At 38.0% G+C, this 15,397-nt stretch overlaps 1 protein-coding gene across 1 annotated transcript in view; it reads right to left on the bottom strand.

Moving 5' to 3' along the window:
- Positions 1 to 15,397, bottom strand: part of GNAQ (G protein subunit alpha q) — a 137,320-nt gene that overhangs the window by 26,329 nt on the left and 95,594 nt on the right. The window contains exon 3 of the mRNA XM_050912575.1: positions 11,259 to 11,413. Coding sequence (XP_050768532.1) covers positions 11,259 to 11,413 — 155 coding nt within the window. The remainder of the gene's footprint in view (positions 1 to 11,258; positions 11,414 to 15,397) is intronic.

The raw sequence follows: 15,397 nt of genomic DNA, 5'->3' as shown, positions 1-15,397 counted from the left end.
TCAGAAACAAAGCAGTTTGATTTCTGCCTTACAGCAAAAGTACAGAAGAATTAAATTGTTAGGTCTGTGAGAGAGCCAAAAACATTACCATATCTCCCTCACTACGATTTTACTCATGAAAGATTAATCCGATAGTAAACATTGAATGTGAGAAAGTTACACAGTTAGAAAGATGTATTGAACCATGTATCTCAGATAATTCAGAAGCTACTACTCCGAAAATATTTTCTGAGAACACTGATTAGTTTCTGCCAATATGAAAAAGGCTTGAGAGTCTGAGCACTTCATCTGCCCTCAGGTGTTTTACACAAAAAGCAGAATGGACAAGCACATCATCAATTTGTTGGTGGGGGAAAAAAAAAGTGTGAGTGAACAAAATCCATAACCACCACAATAAGAAACTGACAGAGACCCTGAACTAGCTTCTTTTTTCCTCCCACCCCCCACAAAATTGGTTTTGGTTTTGTTTTGTGACTGTATTTTGGAAGGGTACAAAGAAGCTACAGTGGTATTCATGAAAGCAGGAGAATTTTAACTGAATAAATTGGTAGGTGGCCCATTTACACAATCGTCTTGTTGCACTCTTGGCAAGCTTCAGCTATGGTCTCCAACGTGAGCCTGGTTACTGCACCTCTGCACCATCAGCACAGTGGACATATTACTAAGATACGCTGTAAAGCACATCCGGCTGATTTTACAAAGGCAATAATGCAAAGGAATATTATTAAATACTTCTCATTTGTGTAACTGGAAACCATTAAATGGGCAGATGAGTATTTTTTTTTGTTCTAACACAAATCACTGATGTCATTAAGTTCCAGAAGCATTAATTTATCCTTAAAAAATACTTATCTTTTCCTCATCCTCATTCAGTTCTGCTCAAGTTCTGTTCATTCAATTACTAAACAGCAACCTTCTCATTCATTTCACCTGTAGCACCTTAGAGGCCCTATACAGTCCATAGAAGAGTCCTTATGCATCCTTATGGAGTTCTATTTCTTTCCCTAGACTTCTTCACTTAACAGATCAAAGGATGTTGGGCTCTCTAAGAAGTGTCCTAAACTATACATTCAAACCCAGAATCAAGGAAGCAGTGTCAAAACCAGTAAGAGTACCTCACAGAAAAAAAAAAAAAAAATCAGATAGCATGCACAAAATCCTTTAAAAAGAAAATCTTTGTGATACTGACAAATCATAACCAGAATTTACAGTCCAACAAAAGCAATTTAGAATACATCCTGCATTTTTTTTTGAATAATGACATATAGCCCCTACCACTTTTCCTTCTAACTTAAAACTTAATAAACATATTATGGTATCCATTTATTTAAATGAAAATGTCCCAGTTCTTTGTTGCACAACCTTGCTTTTAATTCTTTTATTATTGTTATTTTCATGCTGTGAGCATACAGCAAATAGTCAATGAAATTATTTTTAAGTAGAAAAAAAATCTTTTTATTTTAAGTTTTGATTTGTTCGTTTTGTTGTTTTTTTTTTTAACAGAGACATATATGCCTAAGAATTACTTGTGCTGGAATTCACATTTTAATGAAGTTTGTGCATTGTTGCTCTGAAGCAAAGGAGTAGATATTTTCTGCTACTGACTTTAACAGTTCTGCAGATCAGTTACACTTCCTGTTACCATATGAGGATATGTAACTTCACATTCTGCTATCAACTCCAAGGGGATTAACCATGTTTCTGAAAATCAGACTGAAAGCTTTGCCTGCAGCAGCAACACAAAGTTCCCTCCAAGAAACTCTAAAATCACTAAAAACTCCTTAACTCTCTTTTAAAATTCAGGTAACCTCTAAAACAAAGTAACACAATTAATTTTAAAAAATCTATTATCTTTGGGCAAGAACATGTATCACTGGGATTGACTTCCGGGTCTTTCTTTTGCATTGTACCCACTGCTTTATATCACATCTGAAGATTTTTGATATATTGAAGAAATGAATCATCTCTCTTAGGTCGGGTGCAGTCTTCCTAAAATGCCAGTGGAAGCAAATCAACACACTTATGCTCAATACATTATCATGACTTTTGTATTAATTGCATAACACTGTACTTCTATGTCCATAGTACTACATAGACAAAAAACAAGACATTTTCTCTTCTCGAAGCACAAGAATAGATTTGTGTTGCATTAGGAGGGGTGGGATGACAGTCTGATGTTTCTCAAGAACTCATTTGTTGGGTTGACTCACTATTTCAAAATGCTGAGAGGGAATATGTAAATTAATACAGGTGACTATTTACATAAAAAGAAAAGACAACTGGAATACCATTAATATTTAAAGACATACTACCAGCACACACTATTTCACACTGTAACATTGAAAATTTAAAATTTCATTTATTTGGTTTATCATAGTTTAATTCACTGCCACAATAAAGACTTATATTTTCAAATGTTCCTCATACCAAAAGGGCTGGAAATTTAACTTTTTTTCCCCACACGAAAGCTGAGGTTTAAAGAAATTCTCTGATCACCAGGGGAATGCAGCACTGCATGCATAGGCTTTAAGCATCCTACAGCTTATCAAACTAACAATTTATTTATTTTAAAATTAATTTAGCAAGCAGCAACTTTAAATAAAAACATCAAAATGTGCTAGCTAATGCTCATTCTTTTCCACATTCAACTGTGCTGGTTCCAGCCCCACTCTAGCTGCACCTCTGCCCATCCCCAGCCGCCAGCTCTTTGGCTTGTGCAATGGCCTGATAACACATTTCTGTCAAAATGATCTGGAATAGTGAAGAAACACTATTGAAATTGTTCAAATTAAGCTAGTTTATTTGATGGATACAGCCTGGGGTGTGGGAAGTCCATAAGCTCCAGCAGGAAAGCAGGGTGGAGTTACTTCCTCCACTGGCTTATCTGCAACCAGAAGAGGACTTATGAAGCCAGGGCTATGTGAAATGTCTTAAGTCTCTGAATTCAGATGGGTAAGGAGTGAAAGAAAATGAAGATTTTTATTGACTTTTTGTGTATCTGCTTATTAAAAAACCAATTCACCATGGCTTTAAAGCACTTATCTAATGCAGCCCTAAACCAAGTACTGACAAATATATCGCTCACCTGGGCAAACAAATCCTGTGCACATACAAAAAATTTAAGCACATGAGAGAGATGCACAGAGTGTTTTACGGTAAGTGCCTAACTCAAAATGTATGCACAAATACTGCAATCAGCCTTTGCAATGCAACTAACTCTTCAGCGTAGACTAGAAATGGCTACACATGCACTCTTGCCAACAAACCACAAGACTTGTCGTACAAAAAGTGTTGCCAACAATTGCCCGAACCAGATGCTTCCTCAGTTTATTAACTTCAAAATTTAAAATCATAATAATGATATAGATATTGGAAATACTCTGGCAGCTGTCCTGAGGGCTAGTCCAAAAGCGGGTAACCACCAGCGCTACCACGGGGAACTCAGTTGTACGGGTAGCAGCAACTGTGCAAGCCATTTAGATCTCAGCTATATGGCACTCTGAGTTTATTTTTACCACCTGCTAAGAAATGTCTTACTTTGATGAGACACACTGTAGCTATATGGCCTCTCACCCAAACAGCACCTACTCAGCTAGGCATTATACAAAGGAACAAAAAAGGGAAAACGGTGTAAAATTACTTAAAAAAAAAAAAAAGCCAAACCACATAGGTCTGAGTAAATTTATAGTACAGACCAAGTTTAAAAAGTTAATTATACCTGTAATTAGTTTTGTAAAAATGAATTTTAGTGGCTGCTGAGGTAATTTTCCAGGGGGTTGCTATAGTGACAGGCAGAAGGTGCATTACCGAGGTGATGCGTGTGTAATGAGCTGCTGGCATTGGCCCTCCCTTGACGTCAGGAGAAACTGCCACCGTCTCGCAGCACACTTGTGATCTGCACACTGACCAGAAGCGGACAAAGCCTTTTGTTTCCCAGTCAGCACTGAGAGAGAAGTACTTATTTTTAATGCACTTTACATCACCTATAACAAGGTCCAAGCCTGCAGCCAGCTTCAGGGAAGCTGCCAGGCTATGTAGGTGCTAACGATCCCCTTGAAAGAGAGCACATTTCAAAGGTACTGTTTGTCCACATTTCAAAATAAACAGCAGGAGCGGGATCATGGGAGTAGACTGACTGGCTCTGTACTTACATGCCTTTCCCATACAGAAATCAGGCAAACAAGTGAGACTCCTAACTTTAATAAACAGACCAGAGTTGTTTTAACCAATAACCTTCTTCAAGGAGTCAAATATAACCCCCGTCACCATGAACAGGTAGCTCAACATTCAGTCTTCATTCATTTCCTGGAGCTACATCACCTAACGAAGACAGAACATCAAAACTTATTTGAATTTACTTTCAGTGAATGAGGTCTTGAAGCACCTTCAACATGAAGACACATGGGGCAGGCACTTCAAACAAACACCCTCCTCCAGCCATGAGCTACTATTTTCCAGCATCTTTGAGGTCAGTTTTTTGTTGCAAGTAATCAGGTGACAAAGTAGCATTTTCTCAAGAATAATTCCATAAGATGAATTTCTGTAACTTTAAACTAAGTTTCGTGTATAGTCCAATTAATCAAGAGAAGGCATTAAGGCATGGGCAGACAAAAGTAGAAAAGCCACAGCCTTCATCCATCTATAACACTCGTTTCCCTTTCCGAGGTGAAAAATGAGATTGCTCTATTCATCAGTACTGCCTAGTAACTCTTCCCAAACTCAGCAGGCAAAACTGATGTAGCAAGATGCTGAATTAATACTCACTAGCACACTAATAAACCCTGTGCTTAGAAGGAGTCTGCCTGTGAGACCTTGTGAGCACAGAAGTCCCTGGGGAGCAGAGTGCCTCTGAAACGCACTGCTGAGCAGAAGGGATCTGCCTGGCACCATACCAGAAAGACTCCAAGAGAAATCTCTAAAACAAAACCAAACATGTTGAGATAGATGTAATTATTGGCACTGATAAAAGGGTCAGTCTAAAACCAGTAAAGACGACTTGTTACCACCCAGCCAGCAAACTGACTGTTTCTTTATCTATATGGGGAGAATGAGAGTACAGGGGAAAAGGGAAGGGACAAAGCTCAAGAAACTACGAAGTCTGTTGTTTAACATAAAGTTTGTTGGGCGATTTCAGTGTAACCACAGCTATAAAAGCAAGGCTTACCAGCAACATTTCACATGCAAATGCTTTCACTGTGTTCAACCACGTGTAAGACAGATACCGCATGGCTGACTTTTTCCAGGTATGATAGTAACCATAAACATGTATATCCCTTCAACACTAAAGCTCTCAGGTTTAATGCAAAAAAAAATGTATTTTCCTTGAAGTTAGGATAGTTCATAGGTATGACCCTCTACAAAACGCGCTCTCTCATACACATACAGTGGCGGTGCAAGTGAAAATAAAACCCTAACCAAAGTCTACGACTAAGGCTAATCAGGCAAACTATTTAATAAGATTTGATATATCTCTGTCCTTTGGAGCCTGGCTCTTCTGGAATTGGGTGGGGCTACCCTCCACACTGTTTTGGGGGTTTGGTGCGGTTTTGGGGGGTTCGAGTTTGTTTGTTTTGCAAAACTCTGAACTGGCTGATGAGACTACCCCAAACTAGCACTAATTTTGACCATGTGCTGGAAAACAAGCTTTGAAAGGGAAAAGCCTTTTTCTGCATTTTTGAAAATGCATACAACTTGCTTGTCTTTCAACATATATGCAAAATGTTAAAGTTGCTGTAGCAGGATCTTTCCTGCCTCAGAGAGCTGCCGGAATAACTGGCACAAGTGTCTTCTTTGCTAATATGCAGCAGCACAGTAAACTGAATCAATTTTCAGTGTACAAACATGAGCCATGAGCAAAGCTAAGTGTAAACAAGTATTGGACACATTTTCAGAATTTCTGTAGTGGTTTGCATTTCTCAGCCTCTACACCACTAGCGAAAAGTTGAGGCACATTTACCAGTTTCCAGAACTATCTAAGCTTTATCTAAAGTAAACACAGTAAACCTAAGATCTTTGCAGTGAGGTAGGAAGAAGTCTGCACTGTATTCTTTTTATCCTTATGCTACCCAAATCCTACCTAGCTGTCTCCCTCAATTTCCTACATGGCTAAAAGCCAACCTTAGCAAAGGCTAAAAAAAGCAAGTCATCAAATAAAAAAATGCTTGTGCAAACTTTTCTTAATAGGAAATATGGTTTAAAAATTATACAAATATTAAAAACATATTCAGCACTGCATGAAAAAAAGGATCCTGAAAGAAATACATACTGTACACTGCTTTATATAACCCCACTTCCCCTTCTGAATTTCCCTAGTTCTGTTGCATAATCTTCAGTTTTTCTGTAGGATGCAGTGGTTTGGTGTGCAGCAGATTTCATGTCCCATCTTTCTTCAGACCTTCCTTTTGTACTTGGGGACTATATGTAAGGCATAATATAGGGTTAGCATGGTTCTGCTGCTAGTACTTGAACTTCATCTTCAGACTTTCATTTTTATTTGCCATTTTTAACTCACTGCAAACCTTACACAAGTATGGCTGTGTAAATTGTGAATACATAAAAGCAGAATCTACCATTCTGCAACAAAAATTGCCCCCAAATATAGCTTTAGAACCTTCAAGTACATTTTTACAAATGAAGGGAAGAAAGAATCAATGAACAGTATTAAAATGTTTATTAAATAATGATGTGCTTATGTATCTTATGAGTAGATGGTTTTCTCGCTCCCAACAAATGACTTACACAGGTATCACATAGACAGTTGTTCATAATGTGCTATACCAGTGTCAGCCGCACGGTAGGTCTCAACTGAGGACAATATTAGTCCTTCTGAAAGGCTCACACAGACCCATGATGCCCTAAGAATTCCCTACAGCTTTATGAAATAAAAGAATGAATGCTCTGATCGCTAGAGGCAATACCAGCAAATGGAGTAAACTGCTGTAGTAAAAACTTAGATTCATATACTGATCTTTCCCCTTGTGTGCCCCTAAGCACATCCTATTTAGCACACAGTAATTCCACTGAAATGCACCTGTTTCAGAAGTGGAACAGGGAAGCAAAATGTTATTTTTAACGGACAGATATGAAGGAATTAATTGTTCAGCTGAAGTTATGAAAAACTTCAAACTCAGATGGGATACTGTCATACAAACTGCAATTCATGCAATGGTTTCACAAAAGGTGAAACATGAACTTTAATGAGCAGACATCATTAGGATTCATCTCTTTCTTCCCTGTTAACAATCAGTGATATTCTGAAGATGTCCTCAGAGCCACACCCTGGAGCTCTTATAACATGGTAAAATACTGGAATCTGCATTTCTGTACAAACTGTCCAGCTAACTCAACTCACATGATCACAGGTATATGCATAGCTGTATAAATGTAGGAACTAAGTTATTAAAGGTGATAGCAAATGCAGAAACAAAAGCCTGAAGGACTCTCATGTATGTCTGAGAATGTCATGACATGTATGACTAATAAAGCAGTGCATTAAATAACAACAAAGTGGGGCATTAAATACCCACTGGCATAGCTAACACAGTGGGGTAGAATCTTGAGGGAAAATTGTATTTAATTATCTGAAGTGTTAGAAAACACAGCCATGGAAGGAAAACTAAACAGATATCCTCAGTGCTTGTGCAGCAACTAGAAAGTCCTTGGTTGGAGGTACACAATGCCATAATACTTCCATTTCACGGGGCCAGAGAAAGATTAAGCTTTTCAGCAAGGCTCTGGGACACTTTCTAGTTCTAAACACCTCCTATTTTTTCTTCATGAACGGAAAGCCCTTAGTGTCATATTGGGCAAAAACGGTGACGGATCTCCACAAATTCTAGTTGCAACCCAAATTCTGTAAGTTGTCACATAAATGTGAAATGTTACTTATGACAACGGTCTCTCTTCCTGACAACAGTAAGACTGTTGCCTCTCCTTTCTTCAGGCTTTGAAAAGCCATGATATAATCAGACTGTTGACTGGTAACCTGTTTATATTTGGGTTAAGGTCTTGACATCGTATACAGTACATATTGAATGATCTCATCTCACACAGCTGTTACTTAAGGCAGTCCACAGTGTGGTGTTGGTTTACATCTGTCTCACACTGTGAACAGTATCTTAACGGGAAGTGGTTTAGTGGTAAGTGGCTAAGTCACCCTGTAATGTATGTGGGAAATGAATAATCTCTGTTTACCTGATGTGCTCTTGACCTTACCACAGAGAAGTCTAGAAATTGCTTTTAAAAAACAAATGAACACCCAACCTCTGGAGCATCCAATGGCAAGGGAAGAGAATGGAATGTATTTGCTGAGCCTCCAAGAGGTTCAAATGTACTCCCATGATGCACAAAATTTTCTTTCTTAGACCCTACCCTCACTTCTGGTAAACACACATCTGATGTATTCTTTCAGGGTACTAGCAGTGGGTCAAAAAACATCTAAAGTGTAGCTAACAATGACAAAGCAGGTCAAAAGATGACAGAAAGTGAAAATATAGAAACATACAGGATATATTAGAAACCAGAATCAGAATTTAGAAACAATAAAAGAGACAGAAAATACAGAGGAAGAGATTTAGAAAGACAATGTGTAATAACGTTGACAGGTGAAAAAAAGCAATACAGGGAACAAACTGAAAATACTACTACTGTAAAAATACAGGGGAAAACTACTGAGAAGATGAGAGGCTCATGCAAGGGATGAATGAAGAACATGTGTGACATACTGACACTTATGCTTAAAAATACTGACACACATGCTTACAAGACATATCGACACATATGCTTACAAGAGATCTGGTGGCCAACAAACCACTTTGGTTTATACATCAAGGCAGAAGAAATTACTAAGACTCACCAAGTCAATGGGCACTGGGTGCTCATTTCTGTCTTACTGCCTTGTGAATCCCAGCAGTAACTTTTAAGCATTTTGTTTTCTTGCTTTGTGACAGGGATTTAAAGCTAGCAAATTCTCTTTGGGTGTTTTATTGCTAAACATACACACTGTATTTTTGAAACAATGTTTCTTTGGTTTCTGCTAATTCCTTTTACTGGACTTAGATACCTGAAAAAACTCTACTGCAAGGACAAATATACGAGAGGGTCTTCTAAAGACTCATATACAGTGATTCACAATTCTAATTTAAAACAGATTTTGCAGAAATCCATAGTATGCACTATAATAGATTATAGTTAAAGTCACCAAATCTGCAAAAATTCATGTTAAATTGCTAAAGATGTTGAGCTTGAAAGACAAACAATCAACTAGTACATTTACCTTTTGCAAGGCAATGTACTAGCAATTTGCTTTTATAGCTACTTAATGAATTATTCCCTACTATTTTTAATACTACTGAAAAGATCCACTGTGGTGACAATTTCATTAGAACTAGGTCAAAACTATTGTATTCAGCACAATCTGATCTGAAGTAGCATCAGATGACTATTTCCTACTTTGGAGAGTAAGTTTTTTATCCTCTAAGGCAAGCACACAAAATACATACGTTTACTTCAACTTTAAAAACAGTATCACATCTGTTGTGGAAACAAAGTTAGGACCTACAAATACAAGAAATTCAACTTATAACACAAGCTCTGCTTCACCTACTTATGCTTGCTGCTCATTTCAGTACGGAAACAATATTAAAGTATATTGTCAGAAACCTGTCTCTGAAATTTTCTCTTCACCGTTTATGCACCCTAAAGTTTTTCACTTTATGTAATACTCTGTTTGTTTTCTTACCACTGAAAACCCCAACACAGTATGGTATCTTTGGGGACTGTGAGAATCCAAAAAATACAAGAGAGATGCCACTGTGCTTTGTACCACTGCACCAAAATATGCATACACAAATGCTAAAAGTGATAGGTTGGGAAGGTAACCAGCTCCGCAGAACAGCCAACTGCGTAGACAACAGGAACCCTACGCATGGGGCAAATACAGCAGGAGAAGAACATGGTGTAGTGATAGCATCAGAGCAAATCTGAGGAGACCTATGTCATGCATCTGTAGCTCTTCAGCTGCCTAAATTGCATCAGTAAGATACTAATAAGTTTGTCTTGACTAAATCACATATAAAGTGTTGTGCTAGATAAGAATCCCCAGACTACTGTGCAGATAAATGTCATTCCAGACCTCTCATGTCTATAGCCCTGTTCCAATGAGCTTAACGGGAGCTTCATTGTGCCTTTCTGTTCTTCTGTGCTTTCCTCAATAAGAGGCTTCCATTCATATACACCTGACAAATGGCGACTGGAATGATATCATCAGAGTAATTTTCATAGCTAATACAGAAATTCATGTGGAGACCATGGAGGTTTTTGCCACAGCTTTAGTAACTAACTATGCTGTATTGTTCAACGTTGGTCAACATCAAAAGCTCATCATCCCTCACCATCATCCACTTCTTTGACAACAGGTGAGAAATTTTATCTGAGCTATATGCTACATTACTCAAGAGTAACTGAATTTCATGGAGTCAATCTTCAGGCAGTGCTCAGATTCCAATGTTAAATTTCACAGTGCTATTTTATCACATTCCTGCCCCAAGAAAATAAAGGCATAACATTTCAGACATAGTTTAGTCACATGTGCATTTTTATTATTGTTGATCTATAACAAACAGGGTTTAACTTAAAGTGCTTTTCCTGTTGTCTTCCTGGCAGCCATGTTCTTTAACGTTTAGGCTTTGTTTCCATAAAAGAAAGGCAGTTCAATAAAACACAAGAACCCTTGCTTAGTACTATTTACCTCACCACCAGGACTGCAAAAGCAATCTGTGAGGGAAAAGGGAAAAACCTGGGAAAATAGGAGTTCTGGGGCATTACAATTTTTATGAATTGTACGGAGTCTACCTTGATTGCACTTCCCAGTATTCACTACTGTCATACTACATGAAAATATTTCTGTCCCGCTTGCCTTTGTGAGTGCGTGACAGAGGAGAGTAAGGGCTTGAACAGGTACAACAAAAGAAAACAAAAACATCAGTGATTAACTATCCCCAGTTAGAATCTTACTTTAAGGCTTCAAATGATCATAGACTGTCATTCTGTGAAACAAACACAGATATAACCCTAAACTAGACGTATTCCACTCCTTAAAGTATCCTCTGAATTCAATGTAGTGTGTATTAAGGTATGTTTGTGCTGCATATGCATGCAAACATGTACACAGACATATACTATAAGAAACTAAAAAGTAAAAATTACTTTGTTAGAAACAAAAAATGATATATAGTTGTTTGTAGCCACTATGTACTTACTATTTAGTTGAATCCGATAATTGATACTCCCGTCGTCTATCGTAACACTCCTGAATTCCAGGGTCATTCCATAAGCTTCTTATTGCATCTACATACGGGTTCTCAAAAGTTGACACCTTCTCTACATCGATTTCTCGAATTAACTGTGCATGAGCCTAATTCAAAACAAACAAAACAGTAAAGTTTACTTCATTTTCTATGTTTGCAGATAGCTCATATACGGTGAACATGATCAACAGGAATAATTTTTCATATTGGCCGTATCACCAACGTGTATATGCAAGTTGAAAAATCAAGTACCACAAAGAACGTTGTGAAGATGGAAAAAGGAGACAACCATCACAGGGAGTTCCAGAAATGAGGAAGAACAGAAAAAAACTTCATTTTTTTATGGAAAGTATATAGATCTCAACAGGGATCAGCATATTATTTACCTTTCACACTAAAAGACAGTGTTAAACAGAATACCTACCATCTATTCTACCAACTGAACCACTCATTAGCAACTGAATTCGGGACACTTGGACAACACAAAGATAGAAAAGACAGTAAAACTCCAAAATATTCAAAGATACAGATTTTACCAAAATTTGTATTCATGTGAACAAACTTAGTGATGGAGTAGGAAGGAAACAGTAATGTTGATTTATTGGGGAAGACCTTAAAGTAAACGGTGAATGAATGAGAATAAATAAGAGTACTAAGTAAATTATGAATGAGTGATGATATGGTGTGTTCAAACAAAGACAAATAGTGCTAAATATGATATTATGACATAAAGTGAATTAATAAACATACATATGGGCCCTTATTTCAGACTACACTTACTCCAGTCCAGTATTATTTAGATTAAATGGATGAAGCATTCACATTAAAATTTGTATTTAATTAAGCTCATTTTAAAGAAAGCCTTCATTTTTCATTTTCCAGGTACAATCTTAGAGTATATAAAACGTGCTTTTTAAATGATGACTAGTTAACCAACTTGACAGATTTATACTCTAATGGTAGCTAAGAGAATGGAAAGGAGGGAAGGAATTTGCCTTTCAGAGAGATTGATTTAAAAAGTTCTTAATGTTACCACAAATGTAACAGAAGTTACTACTAAAAAAGAAAAGCAAGATTATTAGAAATTGTCTCTAGTTTCAATTTGTACTATAAATTATGGAGATTCTCAAAAAGTAATGTCTAAAATTGGGAATTGCTAATAGGAAATAATCCCTAATAAATCCATCATCCTCCTAAATACTTAAAATTTAGTTAAAGCCTATGGAGTCAGAACTACCAAAGAAATACAGTGGAACAATTTCCAATTTGTCCTGGAAGTATTATATACACATTTCAGTAACAAATACATGAATGTATGTATCTGTGTAGAGACAGATATACATGCAAACATACACACTGACACACATGCAGAGAAGACAACAGATGAAAACTTGGTCAAGCAAAAAAACTGAGGGATTCAACTCTCATATCTAGACTGCATTGAGGTGAAGACACAAACCTCTTTCCATTTTAAATTAGGTAAAGGTATACTGAAAGGAGTGTTCTTGTTATTTTTTAATAAATTTATCCTCTGTTTACACACATACAATCCCACCCCCCTTTTTAGACAGTCCAGGAGAATGATGCTACTGCTCACTACTTAACAAAATATAGCTGCCACTGTTGTTGACTCAAGAGGAAATAAAAACCTCCAAGTTCAATGTGAAAAAAGTGTGTCTTAGAGATAAGGAAAACATATGTTCTCTGTTATCAGAACCCAAATCTCCAAAGTTCTAACAAAGGGTATTTTCTTCCAGATCATGTCCACGCATCCCCAAAATATCTGGACAAATCACGAAGGGTCCCTACCTTCTCACAGCAAATAGCAAGAAATGGTACTCTACTAAACACAAGATAATGTTCTTGTGAAACAGGATAATTTTTTTTTTTTTTAAATTATCTTATATCTTATCAAGCTCAAGTTCTGTATTCTATTGCCCTTGTGTACTTCCAAAAGAATAAAGACCTGGGGAACTACAGGCTAGTCAGTCTCACCTCTGTGCCTAGCAAGATCATGGAGTAAGATCCTCCTGGAAACTATGCTAAGGCACATGGAAAATAAGGAGGTGATTGGTGACAGCCAACATGGCTTCACTAAGGGCAAATCATGCCTGACAAATTTGGTGGCTTTCTACGATGGGGTTACAGCGTTGGTGGATAACGGAAGAGCAACGGACATCATCTACCTGGACTTGTGCAAAGCATTTGACACTGTCCTGCATGACATCCTTGTCTCTAAATTGGAGAGACATGGATTTGACAGGTGGACCACTCTGTCGATAAGGAATTGGCTGGCTGGTCGCACTCAAAGAGTTGTGGTCAACGGCTCAATGTCCAAGTGGAGACCAGCGACAAGTGGTGTTCCTCAGGGGTCGGTATTGGGACCGGAGCTGTTTAACGTCTTTGTTGGTGACATGGACAGTGGGATTGAGTGCACCCTCAACAAGTTTGCCGATGACACCAAGCTGTGTGGTGCGGTCGACATGCTGGAGGGAAGGGATGCCATCCAGAGGGACCTTGACAGGCTTGAGAGGTGGGCCTGTGCGAACCTCATGAAGTTCAACAAGGCCAGGTGCAAGGTCCCACACACAGGTCGGGGCAATCCCAAGCACAAACATACGCTGGGCAAAGAATGGATTGAGAGCAGCCCTGAGGAGAAGGACTTGGGGGTGTTGGTTGACTAGCAGCTCAATATGACCCGGCAATGTGCGCCTGCAGCCCAGAAAGCCAATTGTGTCCTGGGCTGCATCAAAAGAAGCGTGACCAGTAGGTTGAGGGACGTGATTCTCCCCCTCTACTCCGCTCTCATGAGACCCCACCTGGAGTAGTGCATTCAGCTAAACTGCCCCCAGCATAAGAAGGACATGGACCTGTTGGAGCGAGTCCAGAGGGCCATGAAGATGACCAGAGCGCTGAGGCACCTCTCCTATGAAGACAGACTGAGAGAGCTGGGTTTGTTTAGCCTGGAGAAGAGGTTTTATTCAGTTGCCTATCTAGACTTACTACTACAAAGTTGTCCAAGATCTTTCATTGTTTTATTTATCAGTTCTGTACGTTCTGCCATACAATTAAGATGACTTTGCACTATGTGACAAAACTTACAAAATAAACTGTGATATATGCCAAGAAGTTGCACCAATCAAAAAACTGATTCAACTTTTTAAAAAGAAACAGCATTTCCTCAGTGAACACTGTTTCTGCTTCCCTGGGTTTACTCGGGCAGACTCATGATAGCTTGCACCCTACTGATATACAGTTCTCCACATCAGTGCTGCTTCTCTTAAAAAAGTAATGCCCCTTCACATAGATTTCAACTCTTTATTAATCCTCAGCTATGCCTTCTTGTTCCCAGAGGTACTATACTTTCCTGGAGACAACAATTTTTCTTTCTTTAAGAGTCTTTGTCAGGCAACATCTTTTGCTGGCTTCTAATTTCTGGTGGTGGAGACAGAGATGAAAATACAGGTTCTCATTTATTGGCTTAATTTTTCTCTCATTTACGCTAGTACAAGTCAAAAGTAATTCTAGTGAAACCTTGTGAGATGGAGAAGCATAAGTTTAATGCAGAAGAAGAATCAATCACGTATGATGTGTGGTATCACTACTGCTAATTACTGGCTTCAGTTTCCTTCCACTAATATAAAGAGCACATTTGGAGCATAACTTTTGACATTGGCACTCAAACATGAAAAAAATCTAAGGACTCATCATTAATCCAGTTTATGCAACTATAAATGTTATCAAGAACTTCTTAGACTTTACTAATCCTTTCACTTTACCCAAAAATTGACATTATTTGGGGGGACAAAAAGAAAAAAGTCATGCTTGTTGCCCCTGATAAAATTGTACCTTCTTAGAGGTCTCTCTTTTGGGACACCAATAATTGTTATCAAAGCATTAAAACAAAAAGAAAAACCCAAAATGACAGACAAAACTGAAGGTTTCTGTAAGTACCACTGAATTCAAATTGGTCATCAAGATATAACTACTAGTTCAGCTGTAATGTTCCAAAAACAAAATCTAGATGGTGTAGATGACTTTTCAGTCCAATACACTTTTGACATCAGCAGTCAACGTTTTCCATGGCCTTC

This window comes from Gymnogyps californianus, chromosome Z (genome assembly GCF_018139145.2).
Source record: "Gymnogyps californianus isolate 813 chromosome Z, ASM1813914v2, whole genome shotgun sequence".
Lineage (NCBI taxonomy): Eukaryota > Metazoa > Chordata > Aves > Accipitriformes > Cathartidae > Gymnogyps > Gymnogyps californianus.
The sequence above is the reverse complement of the archived record's forward strand: the minus strand, read 5'-3'. Positions and strand labels throughout refer to the sequence as shown.